The sequence below is a fragment of the Patagioenas fasciata genome, chromosome 12 (genome assembly GCF_037038585.1).
Source record: "Patagioenas fasciata isolate bPatFas1 chromosome 12, bPatFas1.hap1, whole genome shotgun sequence".
NCBI classification, from domain to species: Eukaryota; Metazoa; Chordata; class Aves; order Columbiformes; family Columbidae; genus Patagioenas; species Patagioenas fasciata.
Genome location: NC_092531.1, coordinates 5,399,587 through 5,422,268, shown reverse-complemented (window position 1 = coordinate 5,422,268; position 22,682 = coordinate 5,399,587). Strand labels below are relative to the sequence as shown.

The 22,682-nt window shown below is 52.0% G+C and overlaps 2 protein-coding genes across 3 annotated transcripts in view; one reads left to right on the top strand and one right to left on the bottom strand.

Moving 5' to 3' along the window:
• Positions 1-22,682, bottom strand: part of SEC11A (SEC11 homolog A, signal peptidase complex subunit) — a 135,614-nt gene that overhangs the window by 40,833 nt on the left and 72,099 nt on the right. The gene's annotated exons all lie outside the window — the stretch shown is intronic.
• SORD (sorbitol dehydrogenase) lies at positions 1,743-21,747 on the top strand. 2 transcript variants are annotated; one of them, XM_065847270.2, is made up of 9 exons: positions 1,743-1,895; positions 5,265-5,298; positions 6,519-6,683; positions 9,423-9,582; positions 11,952-12,070; positions 12,369-12,434; positions 17,519-17,694; positions 18,468-18,589; positions 20,627-21,747. In XM_065847270.2, exons 1-9 carry the CDS (start codon positions 1,836-1,838, stop codon positions 20,790-20,792), a joined length of 1,068 nt encoding a protein of 355 aa, XP_065703342.1. In that variant the 5' UTR covers positions 1,743-1,835; the 3' UTR covers positions 20,793-21,747. The 2 variants fall into 2 exon arrangements, with proteins under 2 accessions (XP_065703342.1, XP_071669801.1); XM_071813700.1 differs by lacking the exon at positions 1,743-1,895 and adding an exon at positions 2,054-2,110.

Here is a 22,682-nt window from a genome sequence, read left to right as displayed (position 1 = left end):
AGGAAATCTGGGCAACTGCAGAGCTTTGACTGAAGATCAGCAATATTGGGGAAGAGAGTTTATCATGAAAGTGAGATTTAGTGCTGCGGGAGCTGAAGATGACTCCTGTGACCCAAAGGAATTGCAGCAAGAGCCCCAAGTTCTCAGCTGAGCCCCACGTAGGTGCCTCCAGTGTTTCTTCCAATTTCGGGAGCCAAAGGGCCAGGCTGCACGTTGCTGCAGAGCTGTGGGGATTCACAGCGACTTCCAAGCTGGGATGCAGACAACGCAGACCGTTCGCACGGCAAGTCAGGCTTGGAGGCTGGCTGCAAATAAGCCCCAAAGAGGAGAGGTGCAAAGAGGTGCTTTGACTAAACAAGTGTGCCCAGCGGCCGGCATTGCACTGCTGTGTAAACCCTGAGTAAGGCGTTTCATCACGGTTTGAATCACACACATATTCCTGCCCTCAGAGTAACCGTGGGGGGGGCTCATGGCCACTAATTTGACCCTGGCTCAACTCAGATAAACCGGGAAAGACACCGACAGGCAGCAAAGAAATGCAGCAGCCCTTGGCTGCCCAGCAGATGGAACATCTTTGCAAGGAAAGCAAACACTCCCATTCATGCAAGCGGGAGGAAGCAATAATGTTAGAAGCACGGTTTATTTTTAGCTGGTTCTGGCAACTTTGCATGACATATCCTGTACTTTTTCTATTTTTCCAAGGAAGTCAAGCTTGGAAAGCTTTTGGCTTCAGACGGCTCTTAAGGAACACTGAAGAGGATAACCTCTTGAGATCTTTGCCAGCTCCATCTGCCGAGGATTCTGGGCAGAAAACCTCTTATCCCTGGAACCCAGAATCCTCGTTAATCTCAAGTGTTTCTCCTGATAAGCCGTTCTCCCTGCTGAGATATCCACATTCCAGCAATGCTGCGGCTGATGAGTCCAGGCAAGCCCATGGGCTTTCTTGAATCTTAGCCAAAGTGCACAGTGATGCATCGACTGCGGCTTCGCACCAGCGGCGGGATGACCCAAGACACTCCATTCTGCACAGAAACAGAGAAAACTAAGACATAAACTTCGCAGCAGAGTCAGTCATACAGCATTCTTTATTTTATCAGCGCTGGGGAGCTCTGGGAATCATTCTCCGTAAGTGCTCCAAGGACCGGATGCTCTTGCATTGCTTATATTCACATAATTTTTACATATGGATTACAATTTTTTGTAATTTTTACATACATCTATACTAAGAAATAATTGATCATAGTTGTAATTAATTTCTTACTTACATCTATTAATTGTTAAATATAAACTAAGCACTCTGCTTCTAAACGATATATTACTTGATCTTCTGTCTCCCTCTCATCCTGCAGAATGATCTAAAACTTGAAAAAAATATCCCCTCACTTTGCAGGTGGCCAGAAAGCATTTCTCTCATGCCAACTGGTTAATCGATGGGTACGTCTTTTATAACTTAACCACAGTATACGTTGATTTGGCGGCTTCTCTTCACTGTGTGCCCCGGGGGGAGGCCGGGCCAGCGTAGGGCCCGGGCCTGGAGTGTGAGCCGGGGCCTGGGGTAGGAGCCTGAGGTGGGGGCCTGGGCCAGGAGCCTGGGGCAGGGCCCAAGGCCTCGGGCCTGGAGTGGGGGCCTGGTGCCTGCGGCCTAAGGCCTGGGACTGGGGTAGCAGCCTGGACACGGGGCCGGTTCGTGGGTCCCGGCGTGCCCGCTCCGTGCGCGGGGGCGGCGCCGGGGCTGGCGCGGGGGCGGCCGGGGGCAGAGGGGCGGCCCCACCTTGGGAGGCCCCGCCGCCGGCCCTTGGACCCGGGCGCCGCGCCGAGCCCAGCCGAGCCGAGCTATGGCGGCGCCGGGGCAGAACCTGGCCGTGGTGGTGCACCGAGCCGGGGACCTGCGCCTGGTACGGGCCGGGGGGAGCGGGCCGGCCCGGGGCCGCCGCCGCTTGGCTGGGCTCGGGGCGGCGGCTGCGGGGCGGGTCCGGCGGCCGGGCTGGGTGATGACGGGGGTGGCTCCGCAGCGCGACCCGGGGTGGGGGCAGCCGAGCGGGGAGCGCCCCGGGAATGAGCCCCGGGGATGAGCCCCGGGGAGGGCGAGCGGGGCGCGTCCATCCCCCGGGTCGGTGAGCTCGGGGCGGGAAGGGCTGCGCCGCGCTGGGGTGGCCCGGGGGTGGAGTGGAGCCCGAAGGGCTGACGTGCCCCATGGCCAAGGGCCGCCCGGGCGCCGCCGGGGGTCACGCCGGGATGGAGGGGACGGGGAGCGGGTGCTGTTGGGCGCGCAGCCCGCGGAAAAGGCGTTCCCAGGAAGCAGGAGCGGAGGGTGACGCGTTGCCTCGCCCAGAGGCCAAGCGAGGAGCGGGGAGGATTCGGAGAGCGGCGTGTGCCCCAGCGCCCTCGCTGAGGGGGAAAGAGGAGGGGAGAACACTGCGGACACGGCACGGATGGTTGTAGGAAACAACTATTTTGCAAATACAATAGGCCCAGGCAGGATCTCTCGGCAAAGCATATTTTAATAATGGTTTTGCAAGACCGGGTGTTCTACCTGAAGGTCAGCACACCTAATAGGGCAAAAAGCCCCTGCTTATATCCCCCAAAATCCCGGCCGCAATTTCCCTGCCCCGTTCCCCACTGGTTGGTACTGCAGGGTTTACAGACTATCCCCATGTATACAACACCCTTCCCCTTATCCATCTATTTAAGATATGGATTCCTGGTGCTTTGGCTACACGTCCCCCTAAATTAACTTGTCAGTACAGGTATTGGTATGTATACAGGTATCAGTGTATATTGCAGGAAAAGACTGTGTTTTTCGTTAAGGATTCATAGTCCGATGTCTCTCGGTCCTTCCCCCCTGCTGGGGTCAGGCACCAGCTCCTCAGTTACGTAAAAACAAGAGTCCTTCGTTAAACCTTCCTTACAGTCCTGGCAGGGAGGAGCAGGAGAGCTGAAGGAACCTGTTCTGCCCCAACAAAAAGCCACTTGTCTGCCCAAACGCTGGCAAGGAACCACCTTCCTTCCCGTCTTGTTGTGGGGCCTTGGTTTTCGGTCGGTGCTTCAAACCATTTCTGCTTCTCGGATGTGCCCGGGTGCCGAATCGCTGCTGGAGACTGGTGGTGGTTTGGCAAGCGCTGGATGGGGGGAGGATGATTTACATAGGCAAACATTGACGGGCAGTTTTCCGTGCAAACAGTGCGGGCAGGAGGGCTCTGGGGAACGTGCAGACTTTGGATACCTCCCGCGGCTTGTTTGGGGGATGATTATCAGGGAAACTGTTGATTTTTTACCGTTCCTGCACAGATCAAGCGCCACGTGCCGAAGGCTGAGCAGTGTTCATGTGGTAATTCCCGTGTGGCTCCAGCCACCTTTGATACAACTGCGATTTCACTAGAAGCATGTGCAGCCCCACTTCTACTAGAAATAATGGGTGAGAATGGAGGTGGTCCCTCTAGTTCAAGAACACGTTTCCAGACCGCTGTGATTTACAAAGGCGTGTGGGATGTGAGGGTGGATTCTGGCTCCATTGCTGGTCTCTAAACCAACTTGCACCCAAATGTGTAAGTTTTCCTTGGGATATTCGTACTGCCGGAGACTTAGGAGGTGCCGTCGGTGCTCCCCTGGCATTACCCTCAGGCTGTCATCCTCCCCAGCTTCCCTAAAGTTTCTCTGCCACGCTGCAAATGGCACTCATTACATTGCCCTGCTGACCACATAAGGAGCTGAAACAGTGAACTCTGCACCTGTTATTTGAGTTATTGATTCCTAAAGATAGGTGAGATCATCTTCCCCGTAATTCCCACGCCCTTCTCCATTGCTGTGGACGTGCTGCCCATGGGGAGAGTCTCCATGACTTCAGTAGCCGACCCGCGTTAACGTGAAACTGCGTTGGCTTCATTGTTGACTCTTCTCTTGGTCTGAGGCGGTTGCCACGGGCTCACATTTGCTGCCTCTTGAGGATTTATTGTTTCTCATGCATGTACCGTATCCTCTCTTTACGTGTCTCCTTCCACAGAAAACAGTTGCTGCGTTTCCTTCACATCCTCCGTTCCGCCAGTTGCCGTCTCTGCGTTTCTCAGTGAGCAGCACACACATCCTGAAATGCTTTGGGGTCCAGTTTGGTCACCCCTTGTTTTCTGCAAATCGGTCCGGGGGATCCACTTTCCACCAAAACATCTGTTTTCCAGCGCAGCTGTTATTTAAAAACATAAAGGCATATTGCACGCTCATCGGACATTTTCTATGTATGAGGTTACATTTAGGTTGACTAATTTTAAAAAATGATGCTCTGGGCCGTGCCCTTGGTGGGACAAAACAAACACCCCAAAATACAGGTGCAGTTCTGAGCGCTGAGCTTTCAGTAGCTTGGGTTGTATTTTGATTTGCGCTCCAGCTGACACAGCGCGGGCCGTCCTGCCCGCTGATTATTCAGCAGGTGTTCTTTTTGTGCCGTTAAATTGCTGAAGTCCAAAGTGTGATTTGAGGAGTACTGCTGGGGTTAAGAATAGATTTAATTAGCTAAAACGCCAACCAGTGCTCCCCAAAAGTAGGAGGGGGTTCCCCGCTCTCGCTGCAGGAGGGAAATCTTGTGTTCTGTGTTGTGTAGCAGCTTCACCTGTGGCAGCGAATACGTGGAGGGCTCAAAGTGATTGTGCATCTCTCAAATCCAGAGATCAATTTTCTTGCTAAGTAGATGTTCTGGTGAGGAGAAATAATCCACCGTGGGCTCGTTAATGTGCGTGTAACAGATTTTTATTAAAGGAACTGTGTGAATAGGAGCTGCACTCAAAGGTCTCGCACTCGCTTTTGGGCTCTAAGATGCATGAAAATCTGTGCGGCAGATGGTTATGAAGAGTTCCTCGGTAGCTCTAATTAACTTTGGTGGGGACTCATTCCTGTAGGTGGGTGTTGTACTGTCCTGAGGTTGTAAAACCCAACGAAACTATGTCTTTATCTTTTGAGGCAGCTGCGAGAGTTCAGTGCAGGGTGACTCGGGGCCAAGTGACTGCTTTGATTCTGGTTTTACCCTTCATTCCGCAAGAGGATGTGCCTTTAAATGTGATTTACAGTAATATTTACAATTGATTTATACATTATTGCATAGTAAAATATTTCCTATTATTTATAATAATATAACACTTCAATACGAACATTTTCTAGAAACAGGTGGTTCAGAATCTTCCTGGTTACAGAAGGTGATTACGGATTTACCTGAGCCACCAGGTATTCCCATGGCCACACACAAACTGAATGCTTTTGTATCTTCTTTTTGTCCATAGGAAAACCGTCCGATCCCAGAACCGGGTCCCAATGGTAGGTCTGGCGATGACTGCTTCACTCTGCTTCTTTTAACAATCCCTTTGTTTTCTCAGTCTCTTTAGTCAGTCCCTGATGTTGTAAAGAGATACAATATTTCTGAGAAAGGATAAAATAATGCGAAAAAAGAATGTATGGTTGAAACAGGTAATGCTGCGTTTCCAGTTGAAAAGAAGAGCTGGAGCAGTGGCAGATATGCCCCTTAATCTGCCTCTTTCTGCTTTCTGTCTCATCAGTTCAGGTATTTCACATTAAATGGCTTTTGGGACATCTCACTGCAGGACTCAGTGTTAATAGACTGGGCATATGGGCTGATAACCTGTTTCCCTGAAAATAAGACAGAGTCTTATATTAATTTTTGCTTGAAAAGATGCATTAGGGCTTATTTTCAGGGGATGTCTTATTTTTCCATGAACAACAATCTAGATTTATTCTTGAACAAAAAAAATCCACATTTATTTAAACGTAGTCATGTGACATTCTGGAACATCATCATAACTCTCCAAACCTTGAACTCCATTGTGGATTTCTTGTGACTCTGTTTCCTTTAGAACCATCGGCCCCAATTTCTCATGTCCAGCAACAGCGCTTTCTTTAAATCAGCTCCTCTTGTCCATGTCACTTGCTTATAATGTCCAAATGTCAGTTATCTATCAGCTGTCTGCTTTTCTTGGCCAAGAGTCTATCTGTCCTGCTGTATTCTATTGCCAATTAATTTTACTTTATTCACATGTATAGCTATTTAAATTGACTTTTTAAACAAACCATAACTAGGGCTTATTTTTGGGGTAGGGCTTATTTTTGGGGTAGGGCTTATTTTTGGGGTAGGGCTTATTTTCGGGGAAACAGGGTAGGAATTCGATTCACTAACTGTCCAGGACTGAAATCGTAGCTTAGGAAAAGAAGAAAATTAAACAGACTTGCTCTTTTATTCTTGCTCCAGCAGTAGTCACGCCCCTCTGAGATTGTATAAGCTTTGCTGATGGGGGTCTTACCATATTTTAAGCTTTCCTGATTTGTATTTCAGCAGATGTCTCATGAACATACCACCCATCCTCACGCGTGCGTGTGCCGTTCCGCTACATTCATTTAATGCTAATAAATTCAAACGTTTCAGTGCCGCCTTGGCCTTTGCGCTGGGACACGGGGACAGCGCGCGTGTCGCTCTCCCGGGAAGGTAGGATCTTTGTAAGAACTGTGTTTCTGTTTTGCGGCAGAGGTGCTGCTGCGGATGCACTCTGTTGGGATCTGCGGGTCCGACGTTCACTACTGGCAGCACGGCCGCATCGGGGATTTTGTGGTGAAGAACCCCATGGTGCTGGGGCACGAAGCTTCTGGGACCGTCATCAAAGTGGGGTCGGGAGTGACTCATCTGAAACCAGGTACCTGGAACGAAAAGTGTCTTTCTATTTGTTTTCCTGCCGGTCGGTTCGTGAGAATGCGTTGATAACAGGTTGTGCTTTTTTGTTGGGTGAATTTATCTGATGTTCTGAGCTGCGAATTCCACAGCGTGACCGCCTCTGTTCAAAAGCTGTCACTGTGCTGGCCCCTGTAGTTTATGGTATTTCTTCAGTAGGCTTGATCCTGCGATATCTTGAGCTGCTCTCACTTGATTTTAATGCGAAGCAGAATGTCTACTGCTACGAGCTGCCTTTTAAAGTAGCTAGATAATGGGTCAGAACACACATACATTGCTTTTGCCAACAACCTGCTGTTAAGAGTTGCAGGGAGACCTTACAGATGCCCAGGTAATAAGATGTAGATCAATGTCAATGTAAATAAAGTGGTTTTCACTGCAGAAGAAACAAAACCAGCTTTGTATTTAAAATGATGGGCTGAGCATCACTGCTGAGGAGTGAAGCCTTTGGCTCTGACTCCAGCCATGGGAACATGGTGAAAAATTCCAATCGGTGTTAGGAAAGGGACAGAGGCTCAATCAGCGGCCGTTACCGCACGGCTGTGGGCAGGTCTGCTCTCCTTTCACAGAGAGATTAAAGAAGTGAAGTTTCCAAGGAGGAGGAGATCACAGAATCTCAGAACGTGAGGGGTTGGAAGGGACCTGGAAAGCTCACCCAGTGCAATCCCCCCATGGAGCAGGAACACCCAGCTGAGGTTCCACAGGAAGGGGTCCAGGCGGGTTTGAATGTCTGCACAGAAGGAGACTCCACAACCTCCCTGGGCAGCCTGGGCCAGGCTCTGACACCCTCACCAGAAACAAGTTTCTTCTCATATTCAAGTGGAACCTCCTGTGTTCCAGTTTGCACCCATTGCCCCTTGTCCTGTCACTGGTTGTCACCCAGAAGAGCCTGGCTCCATCCTCCTGACACTGCCCCTTTCCATATTGATCCCCAGGAATGAGTCCCCCCTCAGTCTCCTCTTCTCCAGCTCCAGAGCCCCAGCTCCCTCAGCCTTTCCTCCCACGGGAGATGCTCCACTCCCTTCAGCATCTTGGTGGCTGCGCTGGACTCTCTCCAGCAGTTCCCTGTCCTTCTGGAGCTGAGGGGCCACAACTGGACACAATATTCCAGGTGTGGTCTCCCCAGGGCAGAGCAGAGGGGCAGGAGAACCTCTCTGACCTACTGACCACCCCCTTCTAACCCACCCCAGGTCCCATTGGCCTTCCTGGCCACAAGGGCCCAGTGCTGGCTCATGGTCACCCTGCTGTCCTCAGGACCCCCAGGTCCCTTTCCCCTACACTGCTCTCTAATAGGTCATTCCCCAACTTACACTGGAACCTGGGGTTGTTCCTGCCCACATTCAAGACTCTACACTTGCCCTTGTTCTATTTCATTACATTTTTCCTGCCCAGCTCTCCAGCCTGTCCAGGTCTCTGATGGCAGCACAGCTTCCAGTGTCAGCCACTCCTCCCAGCCTGGTGTCACCAGCAAACTTACTGATAGTGTACTCTATTCCCTCGTCCAAATTGTTGGTGAATTTATTGACAAATGATGAGATAAGATGTGTATCACCGTCTCTGTGACAAGTGACTAAGCTGGGAAGTTGAGGAGCAGTGGGCTAGATGGCTTTTTGCTTCAGTCTGTCCTCCCAATGACTGAACATCTGTTGGTGGAGAGATTTGGCTTTGTTGGCTTCCTCTGCTGAATAAAAAGGGCTGTCTTGTATTCTTTGTGTACTTGCAAGTTTAACGTGGTCATACATTCGTTTCTTTAGTCCATCCTGCCTCGTGATTGCAAATGAATAAGTAATTTTTATCCTGTCTGGGCAGCTCCGTCGTAGGAAATTTGTGTAGGAACAATTTCTTCCCCAAAGGGCTGTGGGGCATTGGAACAGGCTGCCCAGGGCAGTGCTGGAGTCACCATCCCTGGAGGGGTTTAAAAGGCTTTTAAATGAGGTTCTCAAGGACATGCGGTAGTGCCAGGGTTGAGTTATGGTTGGACTCAATGATCTTGAGGGTCTCTTCCAACCAAAATGATTCTTGAACAAAAAAAATCAACATTTATTCAAATATAGTCATGTCATCACATTCTGGAACATCATCATAACTCTCCAAGCCCTGAATTCCATTGTGAATTTCTTCTGGGGGTGTCTGCATTTCTTGGTGAAGGGTCTGTCTGTCCCTGCTGCATTCCATTGCCAATTAATTTTACTTTTTTACATGTATAGCTGCCTGGACACTTTTTAAATTGACTTTATAATGAACTGTAACTAGGGCTTATATTTGGAGTAAGGCTTATATTTTGAGCATCCTTGGAAATCCTGAAAAATCATGCTAGGGCTTATTTTTGGGGTAGGGCTTATTTTCGGGGAAAAAGGCTAATTATTTACTGTTCCAGTTACTACAGATTTGGGAAAAAACCTGATCACCTGAGACGAGGGCTGCGTTTTTGCTGAGCACAAGGCAGCTGGGGAGCTTTGTGTGTGACTGAGCTTTCCTCTGTGTCTGTGCCTCAAACAGCGGCTCTTTTCAGTTAGTGGTGAAGATCTTGGTAATGAAGCCACCGTGAAGGGAGTGTTGGGAGCTTGGCTGGTGCGGCGGCATCACCTTTCTCAGCAGACGTCCCTCGTGTTTGTCTCGTGCCGGGGTTTCACACCATCTTCCCCGGTTTTATGTGACTCGTACCTATGTGCCCACCTTCTTCACTCTGTTTTTGCCCCGGCAGGTGACCGAGTGGCCATCGAGCCCGGCGTCCCAAGAGAAATGGACGAGTTCTGCAAAACCGGCCGCTACAACCTGTCTCCAACCATCTTCTTCTGCGCGACGCCCCCCGACGACGGCAACTTGTGCCGCTACTACAAGCACAACGCCAGCTACTGCTACAAGTCAGTCGGTGCCCCCTCTGCGGAGAAATATAGACTCCCCGGGAGGGATTAGCTGAAGGAATTGCCTCTTGGCCCTTTTGAGTGTTGCAGGGAGCTCTCTACCTGAACACAATGGGTTTTATTGCTTTCTGATGCATACATAACATGTTCAAGGCTTGAACGGCAGCCACTTTGCAAAGGGTTTGTCAGGCAGGTATAGTTTATCCCCTCTGCTGCCAGACATAAATAAACATTTCTCGTGTGTTTCCTGGGATGTCACCACTGCTTTACCCTCTAATTATTTTCCTTTTCCTATTTGCTCCCTCCTCTTGGTTTCTTTTCTGCTGTCCTTTTATATCTTCGCCTTCTTAGGACAGTGCCTGGAGGTCTTTGATTCTCTGAGCCGAGCGAGCTTTACTGCGGCTTTTCAGGAGGCACCGCGCTGACGGCTCACACCGCGCTGACGGCTCACACCTCGCTGTGTCACCTACAACAAAGTCATCCTGCTCAGAGCAGAGCAGGAACAGAAAGCTGTGTCCCTGCTACGCTGCTGTTTTGTGCGGCGCTGAGTGGCCCCGCTAAGCTGCTGGCGTTATGCGTCTGTTTTCATATCCAGCTCAGCAAACTGGAATCTCCTCTTAATTGTGGCAGGACTGACGCATTTGCTTAAAAGCAAGTCTGTGCTTAAGTACTTTGGCAAATACTCTAGAAACCTAAACAAACCTCTGCGATGTTATACTTGCATAAATGCGTTTACACAATGAGTTAAAAATAGTCCCAGGTCGTGGCCTCCTGAGACTGATCTACCTGTGGAGCTTGATCTTTCTCAGTCTGTGTGGAGCTGGTGCTTCCATCCTCAGGGTTGATCTTTGGTGTCTGCAGAGGGTCGGGAGGAGACACCTGAGTGCCCTTCTCCTGAGAGTTCTCGAGCAGGAGGCTCCTTTCAAAGCAAACCCCGAGCAACCGCTATCAAGAGGAGACGTTGGTCCGGATGGGACAAACTGCTCCCAGTCCAGACCCGCTGTCACTGATGTCCTGTGTGCTGTTAAAACAGCATCACAAGTTTTTGCTTGGGAGGAAGCGGCTGGTTTGTAGCTGTCTTCTTCCAGGGAGAGATCTGCTTTGAGAGATTGCTTTCTTCGATTTGAGCAAATATGACTTGGGCTATATTTTGTTTTCTTAAGCTGTGAAATGCAAAGCCTGAATTTGGTGCCCCTGGGTTTGAATCCGCAGGGCCGTGCCCATCTCATGCAGAGCTCATTCCCTGGCACGAAGTCACTGCCAGCGCGGATTTGCCGAGAAAAGATGATGTCTGAGCTCCGTGGGTTCTCACGCATTTGGGCGGGTGTTGTCTGTCCTTCTGCAGGCAGACAGACTGTGCTGGGCACTCCGAGCAGAGTGCTGGGGGTGGGATCGTGCCGCAAAGCTGCTCTCCCCATTGATGGGAGACCCAGTAGGGGCAAATGTGATGCCAAATGTGATGCCAAATGTGATGCCAAACTCTCAGGCAACTGAATGTTTGGAATCAGCCCTTCGGTGCCTCGTGGAGATAAGGGACGTACAGACATCTTACAGCTGCCTTCCCACAACTGTCATTTCCCTTATTTTGTGTTGGCCTGGCTGAGATCTGACCTCAGGCTTCCCAGGGCTGTCACAAAGACTTTCCTCGCAGACACAGCTCCCGGCACCGCGTGAGAGCCCACGCTGGTGGCTTTGTGGAGGGCTGGGTTTTCTTTCTGGCAGCAGTTCAGATGGCTTTTGCCCCACTCTGCTTTTTTCCACTGCTGCATTACGGTGCTGTTTGTGTCCAGAAGGTGTTAAACACGCACTGTACACATTTTCCTGACTGCTGGGATGCTTCGTGCTGGGACCAGATTGAAGCACTTGGTGCATCAAGGGAGGACATCCAGGGGGTGATGGGGAGACCTTTGCTCTCCATGGCATCACTATTGCCAGCAAGATGTTTTCAAAAAGCACGGAGCTGAGTGATTGAACCCAGATGAGGGGTCTGGGAGCTCAGTGGTGGGTCCCAGCCGCAGGGCAGCCTTCCAGGTGGTACATACACAACTGTGGGGTTTATTCCAAGGGTGGCAAAGGAGTTTTAGGGTTGACTCACCAAGTGCTAGAGAGATGGGGTGGGGAAGTTTGTCTTTGGTGCTTGGGCAAACCTCGCTGGTAAATGATTTAGGTGTCCTGGCTGCTGCTTCAGGGGGATATAACCACTTGAAATGCCTTCCAACCCTGCATTTCTCAGACCATACAATGAGAGTGTATTTCGCCGCTGTGGTTTAGACGTATGTTTGGGGTTTCAGTGTTTCAAATGTCATGGCTTTCCTCATCACCCCCCATAAACCTCTTTGGTGACTGTTGCTTGTGTCTGGTTCTTTCAGGCTTCCAGATAACGTCACCTTTGAAGAAGGAGCCCTTATCGAGCCGCTTTCAGTGGGAATCCACACCTGCAAAAGAGCGGGAGTCACTCTGGGAAGCAAAGTCTTTGTGTCTGGCTCCGGTACGGTGAGCATTTTCAGTCCCCGGGGGATGGACGGGGTGCTGCGCTCCAGCGCTGCGTTTTGCGCAGCCCAGACGCAACACGCGGGGTCTGGGCGTGCTGAGGGGGCAGAGCAGCAGGCACTGGTTTCCTTGCGGAGTTTCTCATGCAGCAGCAGCTCCTCCGGTCTCGCTGCCCTGGGCTCGTGGTGCTGCTGCAATCCCAGACACCTGGAGCCGGAGCCTCCTGCTGCCCGGGAACACGCTGAGCCCGCGGCTGCTGCTCTCCGCCACTTCATGTGTTCTCCCTTTGTACCCAGGACCAATTGGCCTCGTCAACGTGCTTGTTGCTAAAATGATGGGCGCAGCGGCTGTGGTAATTACGGGTAAGTCCTTTTAATCTATAAGAGTGTGCCTGTTTCCCAAAATACAACACTTAGACTAGTTCCACGTTATTCCTTCAAGGTAACCGCTGGGGGAGGCAGCCCATGCACAACGGAAAGTCTGTTCATGAATGGAGTATAACGTGCCTTTCTGGAGGGAATCCTAATTAACACCTTGTTCCCCAGGACAAGACTTTAATCCCCACTAATTGGGGTCTGTGAGAAGGTGCAGGTCACAGCTGATGCTTCTCTGTGAGGTTAGCGGACCAGGGTAATAACTTCTGCTTCCCGACACAGACAAGTTGTGCGGGCGGAGTAACCACAGTACTTCAAGGACAATAAACCAGCGGCTCACGAGTGGCCCTTGGATCAAGCCTAGAGACCTTTTTCAGACTCTGAGCGGATCTTTTGGGAAGAGACAGCAGTGTGTGACAAAGGTCCAAGTTACAGAAGCTCTGTTTGCTCCTGGCGCCTCTGATCACTGCCTCTTTGTTTGTTTGGGGTTTGGTTTGGTTTGGGTTTTTTCCATTTTGAGCTCTTCTAACCGCAGCTTTGTGTTTTGCCTTTGGCTCATAAGCCTTAAGGATCAGGTTTCATCTTCCCTGTAGTGCTTATAAACCTTGATTGTATTTGCTTCTGGTCTTCACCTAGGCATGCAGACCAGGCAACACAGCATATTTTACACCCTGTTTGGACCTATTCTTGGGAGGTTTGCTCTGAGCAGGTGTTTTCCTTCCTCTGGAAGTCCCAGGTGATGGCCTGGACGTGTTTTCACAGTCCTTGCTGTGTCCCGACACATTGTCCCTCTTTAATTCTTCTGCCCTTCTTCCTGCTGGGGTTCAATTCCCCTTCTCTTTGCCCTCCTACCGCAGCCCAGCTCCCTCCGGCTCTCCTCGAAGGTCAGGCTCTTCTTGGTGTACCTCGTCCAGAGGAACTGAGAGCTGGAGGAACCTGAGGAGGTTCCCAGGTTGAAGTTTCCACCTGGGGCTTGGGCAGGGACTGGAAGTGGCGTTTCCACCACTCTGATCCTTCTGAGCGGTGGTGACCCGGGAGGTGGTTACAGGTGGGACTAGACAACAAACTCAGGTTGTTGGGGCTTTTTTGAGCCAAAAACCCAACGTGGACCTTTCAGAAGGCTGTCTCTCCACCTCCCACGCTTCGGGCCAGGTCTGTTTTTGACCTCTCTTGCCGTTTTCAGGTTGAGAGACCACGTTCAGGTCGCACCCTCTTGCCTTGGCGGAAGCACTCTTCAGGAGTAGCTCACGTCAGAACCAAAGGCAGGTGGTTGCCTTCTCCTCCCTAAATCCTCTTGCTTTTGAGTCCAGGGCACTTCTCACTCCGCTCACCCCACCCTGCAGGCGTGTCCTTGGTGGACGTGATCAGTCCGGGCCTCGGATTGCGCGAAGCGTCGTCATTTGGGGATGATGGTTGCTGTAGCAGGAGGAGCAGCTCTGCCTCTTGAATCACACACGAGCTGAGCTGGTGCAGGGGCTGCTGTGAGCCCATGGGTGGGTGGGGAAGGGCTGGGTGAGCTGGCAGGGCTTGGTGGCGCTGAGGCAGCTGCTTCAGGGCTCCAGGTGATGGTAGGAAGCTCTTGGTACCTGGTTTGTAGGGTCAGCAAGCTCAGTGACACGGAATTAACCCCTTCTGATCTTTACGCCTTGGCCTAGGTAACAATCCTGACTCATAGACATCTCCCACCTGAGAGGTGCTTGGCGGAGATGCTCAGAGACACCCGTGGAGGTGCTGGCCCTGGTCAAATATTTGTACGTGACGCGAGCCAAGGAAAGGGTTTAGTTTGGCTCGTTGCCGCGGGGGATTTTGCTGCCCTTCTCAAGGAACTGCTTTTTGCCTCGGCTTTAGGAGCCAACACCCGCCAGGTGACTGTCTGCCCACAAAGGCCCCTCTTGTGCTTTGCTACCAGATTCTTTGGGTTTTTATGATGCGTTTTGTCTGTGAAGAGCTTTGGGCAGCACTTAAAGCTTGAACTGTTTGAGTTTGTTTTGACAAGCCGCACACAAATACAGGAATACCTACGGGAGCTTTTTCCTGACCAGGGGAAGACTCGCCTCCTGCAGCTTCTGCGGCAATTGTCTTTGTCAAGGAGTTTAGGAAAGTTACATCTCTGCCGAGGGGTTGGGTCCCTTCCCTGGGACCCCCAGAGAGCAGTTGACACCATAATTAGACGCTGATTTCTCAGCCCTACCCTTCCAAAGGCGGGTCTGTGCCAGAGCTTGGTGGTAAAAGCTGTTGACACTCCTGGTAACCTTTGCTCTTCTCCCTGGCAGGCTGGTGTTCTCCCTTTTGGGGGGTGTGTGTTGTATCTAACGGCCTGCAGTTGGGTGGCAGAAGATCAGTTTGTTCCGTGAGTCCTCATCTTCTCTTCCCTAAGGCCCGTGGCTTTCTCTGCTCCTCCTCCACTCCTGGTTGATTTTTATGGGCAACCTTCTCCTGTCCTTCTGCCTTCCTGTGGACATCGCTTAAAAGCTACTTTTCTCCTTAAAAGCCCGTAAAAGAGCAGCCTTAATCCCCAGCAAGTGAAGGGGCAGTTTGGGCGTTCATATGGCGGTGTTGGGATGTCTTGCCTCACTCTGTCACTAAAGGTGCTTAGTAATTCCTACCTAAGGGAAATTTCACCTTGTGTTGTCTCAGTGTGAAGTCCTGGGTGCTGGTGTCTCCAGAAACCCTGGAAGTGAAGGTCAGGGAAGATGAATCACTGGACATAGTTCAGCTCCTTTGTGGAAAAAGATCAACATAGAAAGTATGAGAGCTTCCAGAGTATTTGCCTGTTAAGTTGGCTTATAAACCATCACGAGAAGCTTAAGTGCAATTTAATAACTTCCATGGGAGCAGAGATAGAAGAACTCTTAATCTGGCAGCCAAAACTTTAATTAGCTCCAAGCAGCCAGGAAGTGAAAACAAATTTCTGCCTAGAGGTGAGATGCAACCTTTAATTGTATAACAGACCAGTTTCCCAAGAGCTGTGTGGGGTTCAGCCACGGGGAGGGTGCAGATCCAAACAACTCGGTCCTTCTTGAGACTCACAAGTGTCTGGAGCTCTAAACAACGTGGTGACCTTCTCATTTGATAACGTGCAGATCTGTCCGCTTCGTTAAGTGATTCATTAGGCCAGGTGTGCCAGGGTGGTAGCAGAGTTGGTGTTGCTGCCGTGTCCTGTGTGCCTCTCCAACCCCAGGACGTCCTTCCCGAGCAGGTCAGCGAACCAAAGGCCGACTATAGGTGAGATGTGGAGTTCTGCTGCCTGAGAGCAGCTTTTGTGGCCTGGCAGGACAGCCTGTCTCTCCTGTTGCTCCAACACACTTGTCTCTGGATGTATTTCTGCCAGAGAGCACAGAATACATTAGTGAGTGGGCAGATAGTACCGACGGCTGGATCCAGTGGTATCTGCTGCGCACGGGTGTTGTGAGCAGGGGACGTGGCAGGGAGTTTGGTGCGCGGTGGGAGCGCTGTGGTCTCCTCGCTGCACATGGAGATTTGGGAGACAGCAGCCACCAGACAGAAGTGCTTCTGAGCTCTTCAGGTGCTTCAGAAATAGCAGCTCTTGTGCCTTCCAGGGTCTCTGCGTGCAACTCTGCCAGCAAAGACCTTGAAACAGCAACCTGAGGCTCAGAGCTCTGCAGGGACAGAAGTGACTCACATCTCCTGCAGCCACAGGGAGCAGGACCCACCTCGAGGCTTCCCGGGTGACGCTGCCCTCAACTTTTCACCCTTGGCTTTTTCTCCTTCGCCTGCATTTTATGACTCTTTGTTCTCACTTCTTGAAGCTCCCTCCGCAGACCTCCTGGGTGCTCATCTTGCTGCGTGTCCCCTCCCCCGGCATCCCAACCGCTCCTGCTGCTGGCGGGGCCCTTCCACCGCCCATCCATCGCCCGTCCATCGCCTGTCCCGGTGGTGAGGAACGTCGCATTCACAGAGCAATGGGCAGGGCAGGTCCTCTGGCCTGGCTTCCTCCTGGCGCTGAGTCAGAGCGGCTCATGGCGGAGCATTGCCCTCTTCCTCTTTTCCCTTAATATTTCCCCCTACACCCACCTTTAATTTCCCTGAAGACCGTGGGAGCAGTATTTTCTTTGTGGTGAGTATGCTGTGCATCCTGGAGACAAATATGGCCTTGGCAAAGCATGATTTTCCAAGTCTTCAAGCCTAAGAGACATTGCCCGCCCTTCAGTCTTGGTTCTAGTAAATCTTGGCTGTTATTATACATGTTCCTTCAATCTGAACATCTTTTTGAATGCCAACACACTGTAGACCAGACAGCTCATGATCTGCTCTCATCTGGTACCATTAGAAGCAAAATGGGCATGTTAACGATCCTCTGAGCCCGACGTCTCTGGTCTGAAAGGCTCCTTGGTCCTGTGCTGTGTGTAGCCAGGTGATTTCTGAGCATCAGGGCGTAAAATCAAAGCAACTTTGTCTCTGCCTGGTGCCCTTTGAATCATAAAATAATTTCAGTTGGAAGAGACCCTTAAGATCATCAAGTCCAACCATAACTTGGGGAAATGCATGACCCGATGTTCTCATAGAAGACACCGCTTGGGTCTAGCGGTGATGGTTGTTCCTCTCCTTGGACGTTGCTTTGCATGGTGTGGGTTTTGTCTGTGAGTTTAAGCTCTTTGAATTGCACCCCCGAGCTTCGGCATCTCCCAAGTCTTTGTGTTGTCCTCATCACTTGTCCTTTTCTGCCTGTCGGGAAAAGCAGGCAGGTCTCCTCCCTGCCTTGTGTGTATTTGAGGGAGGGAGTGTAGGCCCTTTCTTTCCTCTCCTGGTTGTAGCTGTGAACGCATGTTCAGACCCCAGATCAATGTGCTTCCATCAGGGCCCCTCGATGGTGTCCTGCGTACTTTGGTCTGGGTGGTCTAGAGAAAGTTTTGAGCATGTACTGGTGGTCTGGAGCTTTCCATCTTCTCCTACCATGTAACAAATGCTCTCTTCTCTCCTGACATAGGTGAGAACTGGTCACCCAAGGAGGTGGCTCTGTTGAGACGGGAAGCAGATTGCAGGCTCAAGTCCTTGCTCCTGTCCTGCTTCATGAAGCACTCCAGCTCTTGCCTTGTTCTGTCTTTCCCCAGATTTATCCGCCTCTCGCCTGGAAAAAGCCAAGGAGGTGGGGGCGGATTTCACCATCCAGGTGACGACCGAGACCCCGCAGGAGGTGGCCTCCAAGGTGGAGGCTCTGCTGGGCTGCATGCCCGAGATAACGGTGGAGTGCACCGGGGTGCAGGCCTGCATCCAGGCTGGCATCTACGTGAGTACCGCTGGGCCCCGGGGCGCAGCAGCCATGCGCGTCCTCTTTCTGCAGCAAACAGCAGGTTATCTCCCTCCCCTAGCGTTTCGTTTCACTGAGCTTGGTGGGGGGGAGAGAAGGTGCTTGTTAGACAACAAGCAAAGGGAGGGAATTAAAGAGTTCACGCCTTTGCAGACAGCGTGGACATAACTGTCTGAATTGATGCTCAAGTGCTTTACCCCTTAGCAGCGACCACAGTGAGACCGAAGCACGCTGCACAGCCGTGTCAGGCAGCTGGAACAGGTAGGGCAGCAGCTTCCGTTACATTGAAGTTACTTCCAAATAAAGAGAATAATTAAGAAAATTAATGCCAGCAGGTGATGCAAGCAATTAAGGAGGGGGTGTTTTGCTGTCATGGAGGATGTGGAGAAGGTAGTGCAGAGTTTCACCGTGAAAGGACAGGAGACAAATGGGACAAGCTGCAAAAAGAGACATTCCAGTGGAGCATCGGGCTCTTGGTTTTAAATCTCTCCCGCTGAAATCTGGAAGTACTTTTTGTACTCCTGAGTGCGAGTCATTTATCAGAATGAGCTTTAGATACCAAAATCCTTCAGGGACTTGCGAAAGATTGCTTTTTAAGCCTTATTTATTGCATGTTTCAGGCTTAGGGCCTCCTGACAACATCCTGCCTCTCCCCAGCTTCTCCGCTGTGCCCTGGACAGCCCGTTACAGCCTCAAAGCGCGGCTAGATTTTATTGCAAAATAAAACACATATCTGTGTGTTTGTTCTCCAGGCCACTCGTTCCGGTGGGACCTTGGTGCTGGTGGGGCTGGGGCCTGGGATGGTGACGGTGCCCATGGTGAACGCGGCCGTGCGGGAGGTTGACATCCGGGGGATCTTCCGCTACTGCAACACGTGAGTCTCCTGCGGGGTGGCCTGATGTGTATTCTTGGGGTATTCTTGCTCTCCACAAGGAGAGAGGGCGCGGAAGAGGCTGGTTTTCCGTACAGTGGGTTGACCCCCATGTCACTCTGTGATCCCAGCACTGCGGTGCAGGCAGCGTGACAGATCCATCTTGCGTTTTTTCCTGGAAGAGCCTTGACCACCACAGAACTGTCCAGTTGGGTTGTCCCACTGTCCTATTTCACACAGCATTTGGTGCAAACAAAGGAAAAAGCCCAACAAACCCTTAATCTGCTGTAAGCAAGCGGGCCAAAATTATTTTTAAAATTATCATTAGTATTTGGGCCTTCAACTCATGTCCCGTAGAACGGGCAGGCCGGGTGCTGGGGGGTTTTGGAGGAGACATCTCTGGATACATCCGGAGCCGGTGTGAAGGTGTGTGTGCTCTGTGCGGATTGCTGAGCCGCACGGCTCGTGCACAGGTGGGTGTTTTAGTGTAATGAGAGCTGACCTGGCCTGAAGGCAGGAAAAGCTCAGCTGTTCTCTCCTTGGTCTTGCTCTCCGTGGGCAGAGCCAGCGTTGCGCCCTCGCAGCCTGGTTCCTGCCATCTTCAGAGCTGTAGTTTCTCCCTTGCGAGGCAGGAATCTCTGCTTAGTACGTAGAGGTTGTTTTCCAGTGAGGATTTATGAGGCGCAGTCAGGCTCCTTCTTAAGGAAGTGCTGGAGTCACCGTCCCTGGAGGGTTGGACAGACGGACATGAGGTTCTCAGGACATGGGGCAGTGCCAGGGGTGGGTTATGGTTGGACTCGATGATCTCGAGGGTCATTTCCAACCAAAATAATTTTGTTCTATTCTGCTTTAAAATGACAAATGTCTTTAAGTAGGTGGTTTGGGAGTTAGATTAACTGCTGCATCCCTTTGTATCCCCATCATCCCTCTAATTTGGCCCATTCAAACGGAACGACGAGGCAACCAAATCACATGAGTCTCAGCCCAAGCTGAGACTGGAAGCTGATTGAGGTTTTTCCTTTCATCTCCCTGCACCGAGGTGGTGAGTTTGGACTCCAAGCGATCAGTCTGCAAAGGAGGGGGCAGGGCAAGAGCAGCCCAGCAGTTTTGTTCATTCGCTGATTTGGTTGTTTCCCATGATTTTCACTCATTTGGAGGGTGAAGCAACTCCAGATCTCTGCATGTGGTAGTGCCTCCTGCCTCGGTGCCCAGCAGCACAAAGCAGTTGGCTTGTCCCACCTCCCACACAGAATCCCAGGATGTCAGGGGTTGGAAGGGACCTGGAAAGCTCATCCAGTGCAATCCCCCCATGGAGCGGGAACACCCAGCTGAGGTTCCACAGGAAGGTGTCCAGGCGGGTTTGAATGTCTGCACAGAAGGAGACTCCACAACCTCCCTGGGCAGCCTGGGCCAGGCTCTGCCACCCTCACCCCCAACAAGTTGCTTCTCATCTTTCAGTGGAACCTCCTGTGTTCCAGTTTGCACCCATTGCCCCTTGTCCTGTCACTGGTTGTCACCCAGCAGAGCCTGGCTCCATCCTCCTGACACTGCCCCTTTCCATATTGATCCCCAGGAATGAGTCCCCCCTCAGTCTCCTCTTCTCCAGCTCCAGAGCCCCAGCTCCCTCAGCCTTTCCTCACACGGGAGATGCTCCACTCCCTTCAGCATCTTGGTGGCTGCGCTGGACTCTCTGCAGCAGTTCCCTGTCCTTCTGGAGCTGAGGGGCCACAACTGGACACAATATTCCAGGTGTGGTCTCCCCAGGGCAGAGCAGAGGGGCAGGAGAACCTCTCTGACCTACTGACCACCCCCTTCTAACCCACCCCAGGTACCATTGGCTTCCTGGCTACAAGGGCCCAGTGCTGGCTGATGGTCACCCTGCTGACGCATAAGGCTCCCCCTCTAAAAGCTTGTGGGCAAAACTCCCCTTGGTTTCCCTCGCTGTGGAGATCACTGTTACAAAGCCAGGCTCCTCTGTGCTCTTTCCTTGGCGTGCCAAACTGGCAACTTCTCTCACCTCCTGCTCTGTTCCCCTGGCAGGTGGCCGGTGGCCATCGCTCTGCTGGCGTCCAAACAGATCAACGTCAAGCCCTTGGTCACCCACCGCTTCCCCCTGGAAAAGGCTCTGGAGGCCTTCGAGACCACCAGGAGGGGCGAGGGGATCAAAGTCATGCTGAAGTGTGACCCCACCGACCACAACCCCTGAGCCACCACCATCCCGGCCCCGGCCCTGCCACGCCGCCTGCATGGGACGCCAAACATGAGGCCGCCAGGTGCCAATGTCTGGCTGTTGCGTGTTTACACTGTCACATTATGCAGGCACTGCTTTGTAATAGAGCTAGAAAATCAAACCATAATGAGGGTGAATGGCACTGAGGGGTAGATACATCGTTAGGGTATTAACAGGTAACTGCAAACCAGAAGATTTAAATCAAAGTGCTGCTGTTTGTTTAGACAATGGTTCACACCGTTGGCTCTCCTCCAGCGGACCCAGAAGAGCCTGGTTCTCTGTGCATCAGGCAGAGCCGCCTGTGTGTCCGTGTGTCCGTGCTGCGGGAGGCGTCACCGGGCGCGGGGTGACGGGAGGACGGAGCTGCTGGCACTCCGCCTCCCCCCAGCTCTGGGGAGCCCAGTGTGAACACTGCACTTTCCAGTCGCCCCGTCCCTCGGGGGTGCTCAGTGGCTGCACAGCCCATGGAACAAAGCCCTGCACGTTCAGGTCGTTCTCTCCCTGCTCTTGGCAAACAGCAGAGTGTGAGCCCAGAGCTTTTTTGGAGAAGACATCTGGAGGCCAGCTAGGACCGTATCTGCTCCATGCGGGGCAGCGAGGATCTGCAGAGCCTCAATGGGGTGTGTGGGGGGGTAAACTGAGGCAGAGAGCCCTGTCCCGTGTGGCTCCCTGTGGGGCTGGGGGCACAGCTCGCCAGTGAGAAGTTAAGGGACAGCATCACTCAAAGGTTTTACCACTGCAAACGAATTATAACTCTGGGGGGATATCGGGCCTTCCTGCTGAGTTTGTGAGCCAAGAACCAGGTACTAGTGAAGTAGCAGGTTGCAGATAACAAAATCTCATCTTTAATTATGGTTAATTATAACACCAGGAGATCAGTCCCTTTCTTGGGCCGGTACTGAACTTTCCTCAATAAATGCTGCCTACCTGCCCTGTTTGTGTTTGTTCAAGTGTGGGTGGGTGGTTTGAAGGGGTCTCTGACTTTAGGGACCCTGCGGACCCCTGGGCTGAGTGTTGCAGATGAGCTCAATGCTGGCAGCACCGTGAATCCTTAAATGACCCAACTGCTTGTAAATCAAAGCCTGTGTTTATTGCAGACGTGACTAAGTTCATCTTGGCAGAGGTAGGGCCCTGCGAGTCTGTGCTCAGACATAACCCAGGGGAACTCGCCGCAGCAGCAAAGTGGAGTAAACAGGGTTGTGAGCGTGTCAGCCCGAGCAGGTAAAACCGACTGGGAGCAAGGCCAGCACTGTGCCACAAGGCTTGCAAGGCTCCAGGTCACCAAAACACAACCGCCAGAAGCGAGAAAATGTTTTAAAACTTCAATCAGCTTTATTTGAGCTCAATCACAGCCTGCGAGAGCAGCAGCCTGGCAATGCAAAGCCAAGCCTTGGTCAAACAAGCACCAGTGATCCCTGATCAAAGGGTGATGCTGCTGAAAGAAGCCAACGACGAGCTGTGCAAAGCCAGGGAAGGCTTGGAGCGCTAACGAGCGGGCACTAGTGAGCGCAGTGGTGAAGCTGAGTTTCAAAACAAGGGATGGTGGGGAGCTCTCTGGCTCCTCACCCCAAGTGCACGTCCCCTAGATTGCTGTGAATTGGGGGGGTGCAGGCACCAGGCTGTTCCCCAAAGCTGCTCAGAGCTGTTCCCCGTGTAACCCAGGCTCTGACTTGGGATTGATGTGCCAGAGCCAGGCTTGACTCAAACACCGGCTTTTCCAGACTGGGACGTGTCAGCCCAACCCCGGCATGGAGCTGCAGGGGTGCGTGGGGGCAGCAGGATGCTTGGGGTCACACCATGGCCGTGCGGGGTGATGCTGGGATGGCAGCACTGTGCTGGTGCACCCTGAGCTGGTCTCAGCATCCC